Source organism: Phoenix dactylifera, chromosome 4 (genome assembly GCF_009389715.1).
Source record: "Phoenix dactylifera cultivar Barhee BC4 chromosome 4, palm_55x_up_171113_PBpolish2nd_filt_p, whole genome shotgun sequence".
NCBI classification, from domain to species: domain Eukaryota; kingdom Viridiplantae; phylum Streptophyta; class Magnoliopsida; order Arecales; family Arecaceae; genus Phoenix; species Phoenix dactylifera.
The window spans coordinates 31,955,477-31,970,844 of NC_052395.1; the positions used below are offsets into that span (position 1 = coordinate 31,955,477).

The window sequence follows — 15,368 nt, forward strand, 5'->3', positions numbered from 1 at the left end:
TGGATTGGACGCCGGCTCGCAAGACTGTGAGCCCTTGCAAGATCTGATTGTTCATCACATGCCCCGATATATCTCATGAATATTATTACCAGCATGGTTGAAAGTTAGAAGAGAATCATCTCTCATTCATCCTAAAATTCTATTTCTAATTTTATTCTACTTACTTATTTTTTCTAAAATAGTTATTTTTGTTCTTTAGTAGTTAGAAGATATTATCTTTTAGTAGGTATTAATTTTTAAATTTAGATAGAAAGCAAATATTAAAAAAGCATTTAGTATCTTCTTTTTTTTTTTTGATGTGGTGTGAGAAGAGAGAGAGAGAGAGAGAGAGAGAGAGAGAGAGAGAGAGAGAGTTGACTCAATTTTTTTAATATTTTTTAATATTTTTTTAAATTTTTTTAACATTTTTTTTTTTTTTTAATGTTTGGTCTGAATTTTGGGCCGGGCATGATTGATCTATTTCAAATAGCATGCCGTTCTAAAGTTAAAACCGTTTCGAAGACATATAGCAATTCTTCCGGTTGTAATAATCATAAGTTTGCACGGAGTCGACTTACTCTCCCAATTCTACGGCAAGTTTCAAAGCTGCGAATGGAAAGATAACAATTCCTACCGTGGGAAACAATATAACATGAAATGGAAAGCAATCGATCCTAAAGAAAAGGAGAGTGAAATATCAGTTCCACCCAAACAAAGTGTTTCCTCGTTATCCCAGACGATTGTCTGAGAGAGACTCCAGGCTTCCACCATTTAAGCCTGCAAAGATGAGAGAAATGCGGCAGAAATTGGGATAACGTTGGGACTTGAAGTAACAGACACCAAGAACTTTGTCTGGTTCTCGAGCTCCGGAAAGAAACTGTGAGAAGCCTATCTCAGATCCTCACTCGTTGCACCGCCCTATGAAACCATCGCTAAGTGGAGACCAACCACCACAACTCGTGCAGCAGTAACAGTTAAAAAAGGGCACATCATCACACAAAAAGCGAGCTTTCAGCGGTTCCAGTCTCATTATTTCCTTGCTATTCTAAACATCAAGCCCCAAACACCATCACTTGGCCGGGTAGATGTTGATTTGAACCAAGTTACTTAGTCACAAGTCATATGATAAACAAAATGTTTTCATTAGCTTCTCATAACAAAATTGTTGAATTACATAATTCAGGTACAAAAATCTAATTAACACATTCTTACGAAAAATTCCAGATCAAACCCGTGAAGCTAGATATCTTACGACTCTGAAAAAAGAGGTATAATAATAATATAAGCTAACAGCTTAGTAAGAATCCTACATACGCCAAAAAAAATAAAATAATAGCTTTTAACAAAACTCTATATATAATTGCTGAAATAATATGAAAATATCGCTTTCATAAATCATCACAATGATAATAATGCTACTCTTAAATCATAATATGAAAATATTACCTGCACAAATCATCACAATGATAATAATGCTACTCTTAAATCAGAAACCAAGGAGAAAATTTGAACTTATTTGAAATTCAAGACCTATTTTGCATATCAACCAAAAGGAAACCCAAATGCATGTGGAACTTCACTTGTGAGTAATAATATATGTTGTACATTGCAGAAAATAAAGAATATATTATCCTAAGGGTCGTGCTCACCCAACTTTACTTCTCTCTGCTCAGTAAGCAAAATATGGCCACTTTTAATGTCTCTGTGGACTTTAAAAATTGAGTGCAAATAAGAAAAACCCTGCATCAAGCAAAATTCACAGGTTTAATATATAAACAATCAAAGCTTTTGAATGAACCGTATGTTAGTGCTAGTTGCGATGCACGCCTAGTTGACAAAAATTTAAAATTTAGTTGTCTGCTCTTTATCAGAGAGAAGATAAGATTCTTGCATTGCTAAACATATATCTATAATATATTCGAGGGAAAAAAAGGAGGGAGCTTTGTGGTTTGCGTTGGGCGCGCGGGGATGTAGAGGAGGAAGGGGGTGGACTCGGGGGAGCGGGGATGTAGAGCAGGAAGGGGGTGGACTCGGCTCATGGGTCCACCAAGTTTTATACCAGATTTGGTTTTGGTTTTTATAAGAATATTTAAAGAAAAAAAAAGATTCTTGCGGCGACATATTAGTGCAAATAGTAGAAAAATTATGTCCACTTGCTTAACTATGTTTTCCAGTTTTCTCTACTCGTCTTTAACTTCTCTTTCCAAAGTTATCCAGACCGATTAAGTTTATTTAATACATCTTAAATCTTTAGTTATAAATTTGCATGTGTAAGTACCCATATGCAAGTAATACATAGTATATAAATCAACTGTGTGATCTCCAATACTGTGCTAATACAAAATCACTGGATATTGACTACTTTAAAAAGTATCATAGGGTTAACTTTCTAAAGAAGTACCAGAGATTGCAAGTATCATAGGGCTAATACAAAATCACTGGATAGTGACTACTTTATAATCACTTGGTGTATACCATGATCGACGGAACCGTCCCGAACCGCCTGGTTCAGGACGTCCTGAGCTGTACCGGTGGTGGACCGGAACGGTTCCGGCAATGAAACTGAGACTGATGACGGAAGGGGAGAAGAAGGAAAAAGAGGAAAAGAGAGAAAGCAGAGAAGGAAGGGAGAGAGAAAGGAAGGAAGAGAGAGATGTTGGCCGGCAGAGGCCAGAGGGCTGCCGCACGGAGGAGGCGGAGGAGGGGCTCCGCCTTCGGTTCCCTATTTCATTTAAAACAGAGGCCCGGAGGGGGCCTATTTTATTGTTACAAATTTTAAGTTAAAGTCGGCAAACGCATTGCCGATTTCACTTAATTTTTTTTATTTAAAAAAAAATCACCATTACTTCTGATCATTGCCCATTGTCATTTCGAGTTTGAGAGTACTTCAGTTGTACTCCTCCGTCTGGTCGTTCCTCCCATCCCCTTCCTCGCTTATCCCCCAACTTAGGAAAAAAAATCAAAGAGATAAATAGGGAAAGTGATCATCTTAAAGAAAATGTAATTCTCTAAAAAAGAAAATGTTTTTTTTGGAAATATTAGATCCACCCTTCGATGCCCATCGAACGGATGCAGTTGCGAACCATTCTGCAAAAATGAAATGGTTCTATTTTGGACAAAGTCCTTCCTCTTGTCCTCTTTTGGAGATGAGTCCATCGAATCGTCGCTCAGTTTTTGTCCTTTTTGTTACGTTAGCTTTTGCTCTCTTTAGCGAAAAAAGATAGGTTTCTCCAAAGCAAAGCTCTTTACTGTTATTCACGCGATGATATCACGAGACTCTCGGAGATATATTCACGATAAAATAGTAGCTTTTTCCTCGTTACTACTTTAATATCCTAAGTAACGGCGATATTTTCTCCTGTTAGATTTGTTGGATTATATATTTGTTTAATTTCAAGAATTCAAAACATTAACGGCTTCTTTGGGTTTGATCTCGCAGCTCAGGCAGTATAAGACGGGGAGAGAGCATCCTAGAAGAAAAGTAATAAAGTGGGAACCTCTTCCTACACATTACTTTCTTCTCGGAAACGCCCTCTTCCGGACTTATACCGCTTGATTCTATAGAATAAAGAGCACGGGTCCTCACCGCAAAAAGATGGATGACCATCAAATAAGATAATCGATGAGTATATATGGTATTATACACAACATGCATTATTTGATAGCCATGATGATAGCTGGTGTGCTGTGGAGGATCTAAATCTACAAATAAAGCTAAACAGGCTGTAAAAAAAATTTAGTTCATAAATAGTGCCACCCTTGCATAGCTTTTAAGTTTTTTGTTAGTTTCAATGCACGACTAATAAAGAGCTATTATTTTTATTAAGGCAGTAGTAGAAAAATGAGTTTATGGCCGTTCATAATGAAACAGAGGACCGGAGGCAGAGCCCCTCCTCTGCAACTCCCCGGCCTCCGCCTCCTCCACGCGGCGGCTCTCCGGCCCTCTGTCGGCCTCCCCCTTCTCTCTCTCTCTCTCTCTTTCTCTCTCCCATTCTACCTCTCCTCCGCCTCTTCTACTGTGTCAATACAGTGTCAGCATGGCACGGCATGGGGCCATACCGACTTGTGCCACCGGACAACCGATCTGGAGCCCAAAACCGGCACAACAGACGGTGTATAATGTTCATACATCAAAGTGGAAAGTCCTATTGCAATTTCTTCCCAAATCAAATATCCAATAATTTTTGTTTCTGTTCGCACAAAATTTATTGACATAACTAAGAATCTAAGGCTTGAATTAATTATTAAATCATATACAATGAACACCAAGGCAATAAGGAACACAAGCTCCACATCAACTTGGGGTATCTGAGTGCCTCTTGTTGCTGAATTATAGCTAACAACAGTGCAAGAGAGATCTTCTGATCTCAAGTAAATCCAATAGTCTGATTCTACTGGTCATTGACCTTCCCAATCAACACAAAACATGCACTTGCATGCATGCACATGCATATGCACGCATGTGCACAAAGGCACATATATATGAAAAAATTATAAAAAAAACACTCAAGGTACAATGGTGATGCAGTACAAGGTTAGCAAAACAACATTTGTTGCCAGTAAGTGTGCACCACATCATCCACTAGTAAGGACAATGGCTGATATATGTGCTGGTACAAATATAGCGTGGCAGCCATAGCGACACTCATGTTTTGGTACAAAGAATACCTGGAGTGCAGAAAAACTACATACTCATAGTATAAAAATGTAGGCCTTTTGCGTTATATGACATTAAGATGGTCAAATTAGATTGTCAAAAATAAGAATATTGTAAGTAGCAGAAATACCAAAAGGGTCATTTCAAGGTTATAGTTGTTTCACCTTCCATACATCCTTATAAATGTATATCAGTACTTGAAGCAGTAGAAGCTAAGCAAGGCATGTCTATAATTCAATATGGATACCTAATTAACTCCAGGTAAAGCCTTAACAAGTTCATTGTACAAGTGCTGACAAAGTCCTTGCCCTAAAAATTGTCTTGTACGATTAAATTTACATAGCAATTAACCGATCTCTTTGTAGAGCTATGTTAACAAGAAAACTAAGGATCTCTACCCAGTACCTACCCTATTAATACTAAGAAAAATCTTTATTTGGTATTAAGTATTAACACTCTTCAACTTCTAGTGGCTTTCATTTTGGAAAAACGATTACTTGAGAAAAATGCAATACCTTCAAAGCTTCTCTACAAATGTATGCTATCTAGGATTCATCTAAAGGCTCCTCAGTAACATTCATCAAGTCAGCAACACTTACACGACCACAATACTTCATCACTGTCTCCCAGCAAATGTAAATCCAAATTTGAATTTAAAACTATATGTACACTGATAACCAGAAGGATGCCAAAAAGGTACTTCCAAAATGTGAAATTAATGACATATAATAATGATCTATAAAGTTAATGGGACATGGAGACTCATTAAATGCTCAGTAACATTCATCAAGTCAGCAACACTTCCATGACCACAATACTCCATCACTGTCTGCCAGCAAATGTAAATCCAAATTTGAATTTAAAACTATATGTACACTGATAACCAGAAGGATGCCAAAAAAATACTTCCTAAATGTGAAATTAATGACATATAATAATTCTCTATAAAGTTAATGGGACATGGAGACTCATTTAATGCTCAGATAAACTTCTGAATTCAGATAAGACATAGATGAAAGCCAACTTCCAACCTTCCACCAACAGCTCAGCACTGACTTCTAAAAGCTGACAAATCTAATGTGATTTATAAAAATATTACGAAATCGATGCAAAGTTTAACACAACCAGAAGCACAAAGTGAAGTGATTATTAAATAGCCAAATAGGTGTTAAATAGATTAAACAAAATGTACAAAATACAGTTTTTTCCATCCCCATTATAACCATATTTTCTCATAGTTCAGAATTTTTCCTAGGAAATAAAGAGTCTAAAAGCAGCTTCAATAGAAATATTTAACACATAGTAGCTAAAACAAAAAAACAGGAAATAAATCCAGTCAGTTGCATATCTAAAGTTGATGTCCAACCGGGACACAGTAACAAAAAATTGAAAAGATCCTATTGACGGCTTCAGCCATGCAAGAAAATTGCTCACACTCATTCAATTCTGGCAAAATGAAGTGATAAAGGAAACATTCCACCATGTTTTTTCTTCTAGATGCATAAGAAAAGTTGCAAGCACTGCATTGGTCCAATAAATTCTTACGATATCTTATGAAAAAATAATTATACTAAAAATTAATAATTTATAACTGAGATGCAATTGCTTTCAGGCATTTCAAACAATATTTATTGGGTAAAAATATAATAATGGTACAGGGCAAATTGCATAACTTTTGGGTGCTCCAACACCCAAGTTTACTTCTTCCACAGAAGCATAAGAAGATACATATTTGTCAAATATATGCATGTGAGCACTACTACAAGACTTACATCCAAAAAATTTCCTGTTTTAAGTTTCAGCCATGTTACGTCTGGTATCCAAAAATTTGCTCAAAGTCCAAACACACTAGAAGTTTGAGTATTTTTAAATGTCTGCAGTTATGGTTCCGAAGTAGACGAAATTTAATTCACTGAAGTTTTCTTTAGAATTATCTATTCTTTATGTACAAGATAATAAATTAACTAACTGAAACTAAAAACTAATTGTGCTCGTCAAAAATTCATCTTTCAAGGTAGTTACCAAAATTATTCACCTTCTTATCATACTTCCTTCTAACTATATTTTCACCCCATCACCTTGCTAAGATAAAAGAGACTTAAATGCCACAACAAGCATGGAAAACAAGCAGAATGTAGCTAATTGATAAATAGCAACTCAAATGCCACAACAAGAATGAAAAAAGTGAGTATAGGAACAAAACACCTTGCAAATCTACACAAGAAAAACTATGATGATGAACGAGGGCCAATATCTTCATCCAATATGTCAAGCACAAAATTGCCACCTTCATTGGTTGAGAATCAGCTACAGTACTGTAAGGAGAAGGATCTCACACACTGTTTATAATTTCACTAAGAAACTTCAGTAATTTGGACATGTGCCTCATAATTGGTTCAGGACAAGGTTTTAAAAATTGGTACAGAACCTCATACCTTTTTTCCATTGGAATGGTAAGGTCACAATACAATTGCCATTGAGCCACATCATCTTTTAAAACAATGCTCATAGATATTTTATGCTACGGTCACTATAACCGGTGACAGAGCCATTTTCATAATCGACAAGATACATGGTGCATTTTCGTTACCAACTTTAACCTGTTGGTAGAGGGTCATTTTCGTTGACCTCCATTTCTAGGAGCAGCCATAGCTATCTGAGAGCTTGTAAAATATTTTATATTTTTCATAAATCATATCTATATAAATGGTTGCAAAATGCTAAATGGCATCATAAAATTTTAAAATGTACATTGATGTCATATATATCATTTCCATGGTAACATGCTATTTTTCATAATCATAATTCATATGCCAATCATTCACAGAAAAGTATTTAGTGACAATGCTATTTGGCCTAAAACAAGGATCATTCACAATCATATGCTTGATCCTAAATTTTTTAAAAAATATAAGACCAATCATGTCCAATATAATTCATAATTTCATGCTTGAAATTGATCAGTATTTTGAAATTAATAAGATTTGTGCTAGGCATAGCTGATCAGAGGCCGGGCTTGAGCATAACAATTATCAAATTTTACATAAGCCCGGCCCGAAGCCCGGTTAAAAATGAATAGAGTTTAGGCGCGAGGTTGCGGCTAGATGATGATTTACCAGTAGAAGGGTCATAATGAAGGATAAAAAAAATCATCCAAACATTGACCACCAATAGAGGATTTGACTTCAAACCAGAAAGTAGTTAAAATGGGAAAAAGATATATTGGAATGAAGGACTTTTTGATCAAATACAACTGAGCATAATACCACTATTTGCTAATTTGTCATTGTATTTCATTATGATATTATAAAAGCATACATGCATGGATGTTGTGCTAGCTTATTTTTGCATCAAGGCTATGATAATACCAATGTAGCCATATTCTTTCTAAGATCATATGTCCACATGCCTTGACAGAACCATGAAATTTTGAATATGCTTAAATGAGTTGTGTGGGATATATAACATGGACTAGCGAAAGAAACATTTATTTTGACTAGCTACAGATGACCTTACTGCATATATCCAATTTAAAATGTCATCGCTATCAAACTCAAGGAAAACACATGTGCCAAAAGCAATCAAGAGACGATCAAATAAAGACAAGTCACAGACACTACAACGATCAAAGTAGTTTGATGTTTAGCATCAATTGAATCCAACATATAATCCAACATAATCAGAAATGATCAGGCGAGATCAAAAGAGAAAAGGAGAAACAATGGCTTTTCAATGTAACTATAAGATATCACATGATCGAAGGCAGAAACGAGCCAATTACCTGAGCCATAGACTTAGGCATGCAAAAATTAGCTTTATGAAACAAAAGAGATTATAATTGGACATATATAGGCAAAAATTCATATAGCTATTACAATCAAGTTGCCTAACAATGATCTCCACTTTGAAAAATGAGTCTAGTGTCCATATTAGAGAAATAAACATAGATCAAAATGTCAAGGTTGTTTATCTTGGATGGTCGACTGTGGCAATGCCACCAGAACTCTAGTGGTTCAAGGAAAGAGGCCAAGATTGTGATGGATCAAAAATCGAAGAAGGTCAAATAGGGGCATTTGATGAGTTTGGGCTGCCAATCTAGAAATAGGATCCTACCAACGTTGGCAGATCAACATCCCTGAAGAGATAGAGAGAGAAAGAATCAAGCAAGGGATAGGATCTTTTTTTCTTTTGAATAACAAAAACAACAATTACTGCATTTTGAGACAACATCCAGTTGAGGAATCCTATCAAACATTTGGTGAGCAATAAAATGATCCCCATGAAAAGAGCCTACTAAACCTCATGTTGCCCAAAATCTGAACCCAAAAAGTCATCGAAATGAGAGGCTACAAGTGTTCCAGTTTCAGAATAAAGAACATATCAAATCATGTTGGAAGAGTAGAGTTCTTTGAGTAGCTTTCTCTAAAAATGAATCTTAGCTTATATTTGGTGAGATATGAATAAAATAGGTTGGAGAAGGGATGGGATCTGGCGACTCACCTTTGAAACAAGAGAGGTGGAAGGTCTTTGGTTAGCGACTTGATCATAGGTGCCGGTGAGCCTTGGTCATGGCTACCAGCGACGGCGAAGGCAGGGAAAGAGAGAAGAAGAAGAAGAGAAGCAGGTTGGGTGATGGTTGAGCTCAAGGAAAAGAAATAGGGAGAAATCTGTTTGTTTCCGGCAATCACGCGCAGCCACCAAGGTTCTCACACACGCTCGGGATTTCAACGATTACGGTGCGCAGCCAAGATGGCCAGTCAGCACTTGCCATCCTGCACGAATGGGCATTCCATGCCGAAAAATCTGCCTGAAATTTCTTCCTCTCTCTCTTTCTTTTTTTCCCCTCGTGTTGCTAGATTTCGACGCCCAGCCAAAATACAGCTGAGGGAAACATTTGATGGTCCACGATACCATAGCTTGGTCCCACCCAATCAAAAGGGCCAAAAGTTTGGGATCTCTCACGGTATGTATTGAAAAAATTGAAAAAACATCTGTACAACTAGTATAGCTGTTTTAATGCCTCAACACCCATATCGAGGCTAGTTTCGCACTGAAATAGGACGGTGTGAAAATAGTACGATATCGGTCATACTGTCCTGTTCCAATGATTTGTTGAAATCATAGTTCAGTGTGATCTGAATTTTTCCAAAGTTTGGCCATTTCAGCTGAAACCAGAGGTAGGAGAAAATTTGTTCACAAACATGTGACATACATTGTCAACCCACTCCATTCAGCCCGAGCTCTTGCTTCAATTTTGCAGCGAAATAACAAAATGCCACCTTCATTACATCAAACAAAGCCCATTATCTACACTGAGTGAACCAGGAGAAGTATTTTTCTTTGACTTTTTAATAAAAATTCTCTTTTTAATCTTGCCATACTATGGGACAACTGAAAAGTATTCATGATTACCAAGTCCAAAAAATATGCCTCTTTTGTTTAAGACCAGGGTAAAACTTGGTTTCCAAGTCAATAAATTTTCTGGGAGGAAAAAATCTATAATACTGTATAAAATGTGGGAATAGAATGCACATGCATAAGTATGTTTTTGGACCTAGTTATGCTATCTCAGTACCAGGCTCCATACCAGTGCCATCTTGTTACAGTATCAGCCGCCTGATACGGGTGCTGATTCGGCATACCGAGTATCAGTACATCCCCCGTATCGCTTATCTATTTGGTACCAGTACAGTACGGTTCACCTCGTACCGTCTGGTTCGGTACAATATGACATACCTTTGAACTAATTAAAGCAAATGGTTCTCATATAAATTGATTTTGTATCTGTTGAGAATCTTAACATTGAATTTACATTTCTAGAGAAATCTTGCATATCACAATAAGGAAAAAAATCCTAAAAACATATATTTCCTTGAGAAATTTTGATACTTAAAATGTAAATAAACTAGAATAGTTTCAAGGCTTTTATTGAAACAAAATCATTTGACACAGCATTCAGATCATAATGTCTTATGCTGTTCAGAGTTTGTTATATAGATATCGATTATTTTCTTAATAAAAGGGTATCACTTTTTTACCGGAAATTTATGAATGGACTAAAGGTGGCACCAAAATCTCGCTCATGGCGGGGATGATTCACATCCAAAAACGCTGGATGTTTCCATCCTGATCACAATTTTATACATCTAGATCTATACATTCACGACATTATATAGACATACATGCAAAAAATGTGTTCTAATGTATTTTTTTGTAAATAACGTTGTGACCAAGGCAGCAGCATGGAAGAATATAAACTAGGATTTATATATGTATAGTGAAAACATGCATGAATTAAGTTCTTATATACTATTTTTTTTGTCAATCCAAGACTCTAGCATTTGAAGAACTAGATTTATTCTATAAGAGAATACAATGAACCATGTAAAAAGAAAGGCCACTACGACAACATGGCATAAGTGATTTGATAGGATAAGTCGAATAATTCAGGTTGCACATTCTCATAGATGTCACACAAACTATAAAAGAAGGTAAAATATCCATGTCAGATTTAAAGAGTCTGCAACATATGTCAAAATGTATAATCATACCCAAAGGTACTCCTCTCGTTGATAGCTTCCAAAGTAGCGAACTGCATTGGGATGACTACACTGCTGCAGCATCCCAAAATCACCTCGGATTTCTTCGTATCCCTCTTCCTGAGCACAAAAATTTACCCACTTAAATAGATCATTGTCACCAAAAAAGCACAGAGACATCTTTACATTATTCAATTTATTGTCTTCATGAAACAGTTTTTAGATAGAATGATGAGGTAATTGTTTTGTCAGATGAAATAATTCAAAATAAGCTCATTTAATCAGATTACTTGAATTAAATATATCATGTACATTCACCAGTAATGTTGGTCATTAATTTGAAGATGTAAGGTTGCTAAAGATCATATATGAAGCCATCTAAAAAGGAGAGAGAGGGGCTAAGAGATGTTACAATTATGTTGGGAAAGTCAAACATTGCATTGACAATATAATTATTGCAATAAAATCAACTAAAATGACTAATTTCTTTCCAGTCAAGTTCCAAATAAATATTTCTTCCCAGTTGACCAATCAAAAAACATACCCTGCAATGTCCACAGTTTAAGGCTCTAGAATTCTTCAAGGGCACAAACTATAGAAATGCTTTAATTTTCCAAGGCCATGTTCACAAATTCTAGCACAATCAAACCCCGATATCCTTCAACTGAAAATTCAAGGAGGTATCTGTCAATTCATTAATATGACTAATAATTTAGTTAACTAATTAAAATATTTAAAATAAAGAGCATTAAGAATTTCACTCTAACTTACAAACATCAAGTACATGATAAGCTCCACCTTTGGCTTTTGTTAAAGGTCTAAAGACCACATCTAGATAAAAGGTCCATCGAGTTCTCAGATTCTTGTCGATTTCTTTACATCAAGACATGAATGGCTCAGTTCAAAACTACTTTGCGACATCAATTATCATGTTTACTCTATCTACAGAAGATTTTGAAAAGGCAATAACTAACACCCAGGGTCTGACTTAGTTATCATGTATGTTGCAACAAGGTTAAGTCTGATACAGTTTTGGTTTATGCTTAAATTCATGTTTGAATCAGGTGAAAAAATTTTAAATCAAGCTGGATCCACTTTTGTTTAGTAGAAATCAATTCCATATTATAAAAAGCAGTTGTGGCACACGAGCAATCGAGGGACCTCATAGTGCATATGCAGCATGCGGGCTACATGAGGGTGCATACACAGTTTCTATTTTTTAAGTATTTAAAAATGAATAAGTACAATAAAGACAATAATAATGGGAGTATTTTTTTATGGACTAAAAATGGTGGTGGTGGTGGTGGTGGTAATAGACTAGTAGTAGCAATAAGTTGTGCCTATTACTTGGTATTTAACATCCAATAACAATAACTATAATATAATCAATATTTTAGCACTATTAGTACTTGTATCAAGCTCACTTAAAACCTTTATCACATGGTTCGCCGTATCAGCCTGAACTGAGCGGTATGGGGCCGTAGGTACCATACCAGTTCTCTACTGGTATCCGGTGCGGGTGGCGTACCAACATTTAGAAACTCCATACCGTACTGTACCAACATTGTGCTAGTGTGGCACTGGTACGGAGTCCAGTACCGAAACGGCGAATCTTACTTTATCAAATCCAACCATCAGCTTGAACTCGCTTCACTTACATGGCCCACATAAGAGTGGGCAGTATATATAGCTCCAAAATGCTAAGTGCGCTCATAGATGTCGTCATGTGATACGAAGCAGGCCACATATGCACCGTGCAATGCTAAGTTGACCATCATTTTGGTCTTTTTGCAGTATTACCATATAGAGTACTGCATATCGGCAATGCAATGCATATCTGGCAGTATGCTTATGCTGATGCACATGCAACAGTATGCAACCATTTTAAAACAAAGGATTAAATTACATTTAACATTAATCTTATCAATTTATTGGATTTTGCGTGTCACTACCAGCTCGAACACAAAACCACAAGAAACGTGTGAATGTTGAACAATTTGGTTGCATATGAACCCAGCAAGAAAACAACCATTATAACACATGGGCATCATCCACAACCTATTCTGCATAAGATGAATTAACAATTATATGTGAGCTATCATTAACAATAAAAATAGGTGATTTTCTACATAAAGTCATCACTAAATACTAATAGCTAAGTAGTTCCTTAAATTCAAGGATATCAAGGTTGAGTAAGGAAAACATATTGCATTGGATTGGGTCTCACATGGGTTTAGTAAGGAAAACATACATGATCCGTTCTTGAAACATGTAGGATTTTTTGATCCAAGTCTAATCTAACTGGCTTCAATTCACATTGGATCTTATCATTTCTGGATCAGTTAAACTGGAAACTGGTCAACTCAGTCTGCACGCAGCCCTATTGTTGTGGTCATGGCTTGGCATCACACATGAAAAAAGATGATAGTATAAGTATCAAAAAGAAAATTTGAAACAAGAAACATACCCCTTCAGTCAATGACATGAATTTGACAGCAACAAGCTCTGAAGTCTTTAAATCTCTAGCTTTGTAGACTGCCCCATATGAACCTTTTTCTTGCACTCCCCAAAAGCAAAGCCAATCAAATAGGGCAAATATGAACAACCAAGCAAATCTGTATCTAAATCAAATACATTATAAAATTCAAGATAGTTCCTCATTGAACACTATCAGTAGCACATATGCAACAAGTTCAAGGTCTGGTAGTTTTATTATCTGACAGAATACATGGAAAATGAATTTTGAACATGACTTTAAACAAGAAACAAGAATTCATCTCATATGTTCCTTGGAAAAAATTTTAACAGCATTTATGCAAAATACTTTTAAATGCCAATCAATTGGAAAACATGAACTCCACATATTAAAAGGATAATCAAGGGGATAGAAGTGAAAATTGAAGAATTGGCTCTGGACTTAAGCAACATAGATACTCTGTTTGGACAGAACAATTCCCAGAATAGTGCAGCTTAGTTTATCTGTCGAGATAGAAAAAGGAACTATTTCTTCAGTCGTATGCAGTTTCTATTGTAATGGCAAAAAAATATTAGAAGGACACGAGGATTCACCAAACTCAAGGAAGGGAATACTCCGGCCTCATGAATTAGGTTATATTAGTACAGTACCATTATTTTTCAAATCAGTGCCATAGGGATTCCAGCCGAATGCATTGTTCTTGTGAGACTACTGTCAGCAAAGATTGCTCCTTTCCAGCAAGAATCCAAGAAACAATAAGACAAATACGCTCAAGGAAGAGTCTTTCTTCCAGAATTAGAACAACAAGAATGTCAAGCGGACGTGATGTTCTAGTGAAACTTGGGGTCAAAGAAAGTTCTCCTTTTAGGCAAGAGTTCAAGAACCCAAACCTAACCAATCTTCTGCAACTATTATTAACACAATCACAAAGCATTCCCCATTCAAGAAAGAATCCAAAAGACACCATGCTCGTGATGCAGTTCATACTTGGTGGAAAGAATCCAAGAAATCAAACCTAACCAATCTTCTGCAACTATTATTAACACAGTCACAAAGCATTCACCTTTCAAGAAAGAATTCATACTTGGGGGAAGGATCCTCCTTGGCGACGCTATCTGGGCCGGAACTCACCAATGCCTTCCTCCTCGCCTGCCGCTGCGGCTGCTGCAGCTGCTGCGGCCTCCCCTCCTCTCCCTGGAACTGCCCGAACCCTCTCGGGTGTGTACCGGAGAACTAGTTGAAATCTAATAAAGATAGCCTCCAATAAGTTTGCTTTTTTTTTAATTTAATTCTTTTATTCTTCATGTGAATGCGAAGGTCGGAGTGCTTTCAGACCGGCAAGAGTCGCGATCCGATGGTCGATATCGCAAAAAAAAGCTGGTGTAATCTTTTGCTCCCATGTGCCGGGGAACCAGCTGGCCGAGGTGGTAGCACGATGAAAATGAAACTTTGGTTTTATCAAAATAGCCCAGATTTGAAACGCATAGGCATCAATTAAATATGGAGATCGGATGCCCTCCGTCTGTTTTGCCCGATAGAATCGCTATCTGGTCTGCCGGTTGTTTAGATGGTACTGATGTGATGTACTCACACCTCACACATGGAGTTTTCCATGAATGGGGAAGGTATGAGTAAACTTGTCTGGTCGTATCGAACATTCTCCAGCGAAAAGGGGGCCCAGTGGAGGTTGCCATGTGGGTAAGGTTCTCCTCACCCC

The 15,368-nt window shown here is 36.6% G+C and overlaps 1 protein-coding gene across 9 annotated transcripts; it reads right to left on the reverse strand.

Annotated features, from left to right (window-relative positions):
* Positions 1-1,100: 1,100 nt before the first annotated feature.
* On the reverse strand, positions 1,101-14,994 carry LOC103705461 (serine/threonine-protein kinase 25-like). Of its 9 annotated transcripts, none has more exons than XR_005511796.1 (5): positions 14,736-14,994; positions 13,643-13,731; positions 11,720-11,839; positions 11,188-11,295; positions 1,101-1,235 (listed from the first exon to the last, which is right to left on the reverse strand). XR_005511796.1 is itself a non-coding variant. In XM_039126124.1 (5 exons), exons 2-5 carry the CDS (start codon positions 13,658-13,660, stop codon positions 1,228-1,230), a joined length of 225 nt encoding a protein of 74 aa, XP_038982052.1. In that variant the 5' UTR covers positions 13,661-13,732; positions 14,736-14,994; the 3' UTR covers positions 1,101-1,227. The 9 variants fall into 9 exon arrangements, 1 of the variants encoding a protein (XP_038982052.1); XM_039126124.1 differs by lacking the exon at positions 11,720-11,839 and adding an exon at positions 1,629-1,719 and having other exon boundaries at positions 13,643-13,732; XR_005511792.1 differs by lacking the exon at positions 1,101-1,235 and adding an exon at positions 1,255-1,719.
* Between the last annotated feature and the right edge of the window lie 374 nt (positions 14,995-15,368).

Bases quoted from the DNA above. Each gene is read 5' to 3' on its own strand.
- LOC103705461 (XM_039126124.1), bottom strand. The intron at 1,720-11,187 runs GTATGATTATAC...TGCTTGATGCAG, and splicing joins AACGAGAGGAGTACCTTTGG to GGTTTTTCTTATTTGCACTC.